General features: G+C 32.8%; 1 protein-coding gene across 2 annotated transcripts in view; it reads left to right on the top strand.

The window, feature by feature from the left end:
* The window catches only part of LOC107713672 (ras-related protein Ral-A), a 13,796-nt gene that overhangs the window by 903 nt on the left and 10,553 nt on the right, over positions 1–2,340 (top strand). For both annotated transcript variants that reach the window (XM_016519264.1, XM_016519257.1), the window contains exon 2: positions 1,658–1,874. In XM_016519264.1, coding sequence (XP_016374750.1) covers positions 1,761–1,874 — 114 coding nt within the window. In that variant the 5' untranslated portion in view covers positions 1,658–1,760. The remainder of the gene's footprint in view (positions 1–1,657; positions 1,875–2,340) is intronic.

The following is a 2,340-nucleotide window of genomic DNA, read 5'->3' as shown; positions in this document are numbered from 1 at the left end:
TGAGTGAGGGGTAGGTTTAGGGGTAGGGTTGGTGTAGGGCAATAGAATATACGGTCTGTACAGTATAAAAACCATTACGCCTATGGAGAGTCCCCACAAGGATAGCTGACCAGACTGTGTGTGTGTGTGTGTGTGTGAGAGAGACACAGCAGACAGTACAAATGACTCTTACAAAAAGTACTGATAGCATAGTAACAGATGCTAATGCTATGGTATACACAGTGGTATTGAATGATTCCCATAGTATGGCACTCATAAAGAATAGCATAAAATGATCATTGTACATATTCAAAATTACCATTGGATTGCAGTGTGCCAAAAACATGAACCCTGACTAGTGAGGTGAAATCACAACACACACACACACACACACACACATATACATACATATAATATGCTCATATGTACTAATGTACACATAGACTCCTATAGCACCACTTGTTATAAATCATTCAATCCTTTACTCCAGTCAGCTTTAGATCACCACTAATGTTATGGATTTGCTTCGGCTGGGAGTCGTCTCTTTCTATTCTTTGTAGAACTGACGCTTCTTGAACTTTAAAATAACACAAACGCATCTAACTGATGTTACTGGCTGTCATTTGAGGAGCAGTTTGTTTTGCTGTGATGCATGTTGAGGTGTTATTATTTTAGTATTATTTACATACTATTATAGCATATGCTGATATTTTGAATTATTAGCCTTTATTACTTATATTTTCAGTATTTATTTATTTTTAGTTTGTTTTAGTCATTTTGTTGTGTGCTTTTGTCATTTTTGTAGTATTTTTTTAATATATATATATATATATATTATCTATTTTAAAAAATATCAATATTTATGTTTCATAATATTAGTACTTCGGCTTCTTTAGCTTATTTTATTTGAGTACATTGCCAAGGTATTATTTCTAATTTTAATTTTAGTTTTAGTAATTTTGTAATGTGTACTGTGTATTTTTTTTCTCCAATATTTTTATATTATTATTTCTGCTTTTAAAAAAAAAAATTTATATTCCTTTTATTTCAGTTTTAGTAATTAGTAGTTAACCTTCAACTTATTTTATTTAGGAAACATTTCTAATTTTCATTTTAGTTTAAGTTTTAGTAATTTTGTTATGTGATTTTGACATTTTTTATATCTCTGTTTTATAATATTTTATTTATTATATTTCCGTTTTACTAATTAGTACTTCAACTTCTAATTCTAAGTTTAATTTTAGTTTAAGTTTTAGTAATTTTCTTGTGCTTTTGTCATTTTTTTCTTTCCATATTTTTTTTTTTTTATATTTCAAATTTATTTACATTTCAGTTTTATAAATATTAGTACTTCACCGTATCTTGTTTCGGTTAGTTGCCAAGGCAACTTTTCTAAGTTTTTCACCAAATATTGCTTTATTTCAATGAATAAAATCAATATTTATTAGTTCTAGTGTTAGTTAACAATAACCCAGATGTCACAGAAATGCTTGAGCAGATGCACAGGGAGTTCATCTCTCACTGTTAATGCCTTAAAATCGCTTGACTCTGAAAGCGTTAGGTTCGTCAAGAGAACATAAGCAAGTAGTTTTAAGTGAAAAGCAGTGATAACTTTGGCTAAGCAACGAGTAGAATATTACAGAAAGAGATGTGAACCTTCTGTCTTCATCTGGTCCAGGTACACACGAGCAGTGCATGACCCCTCACTTCAGTGACCTCCAGCATCTCCACAGCCTCCCCGACCCGACTCCTCTCGGTCCTGCCCCTTAGCAACCGTTGCCATGGCAGCAGCCAAGCCCAAAGGCCAGAACTCGCTGGCTCTCCACAAGGTGATCATGGTTGGGAGCGGCGGTGTGGGAAAGTCCGCTTTAACTTTGCAGTTCATGTACGATGAGGTGAGGATGCCTTCCACACATGATTAAAATAATTTTACCTTCGCAGAAATCATCATAATGTGACCCTGGAGCACAAAAGCAGTCATAAATTGCACGGTCTATATTTGTAGCAATAGCCAACAATACATTGTATGGGTCAAAATTATACATTTTTCTTTTATGCCAAAATCATTAGGATATTAAGTAAAGATCGTGTTCCATGAAGATATTTTGTAAATTTCCTACCGTATAGCAAAACTTAATTTTTGATTAGTAATATGCATTGCTAAGAACTTCATTTGGACAACTTTAAAGATGATTTTCTCAATATTTAGATTTTTTTGCACCCTTAGATTCCAGATTTTCAAATAGTTGTATCTCAGCCAAATATTGTCCTCCTATCCTAACAAACCATACATCAATGGAAAGATTACTCATGCAGCTTTCAGATGATGCATAAATCTCAATTTCAAAAAATTGACCCTTA

The sequence above is a fragment of the Sinocyclocheilus rhinocerous genome, unplaced genomic scaffold, assembly GCF_001515625.1.
Source record: "Sinocyclocheilus rhinocerous isolate Xijiao unplaced genomic scaffold, SAMN03320098_v1.1 scaffold642, whole genome shotgun sequence".
NCBI lineage: Eukaryota > Metazoa > Chordata > Actinopteri > Cypriniformes > Cyprinidae > Sinocyclocheilus > Sinocyclocheilus rhinocerous.
This window is presented reverse-complemented; position numbering and strand designations above follow the sequence as displayed.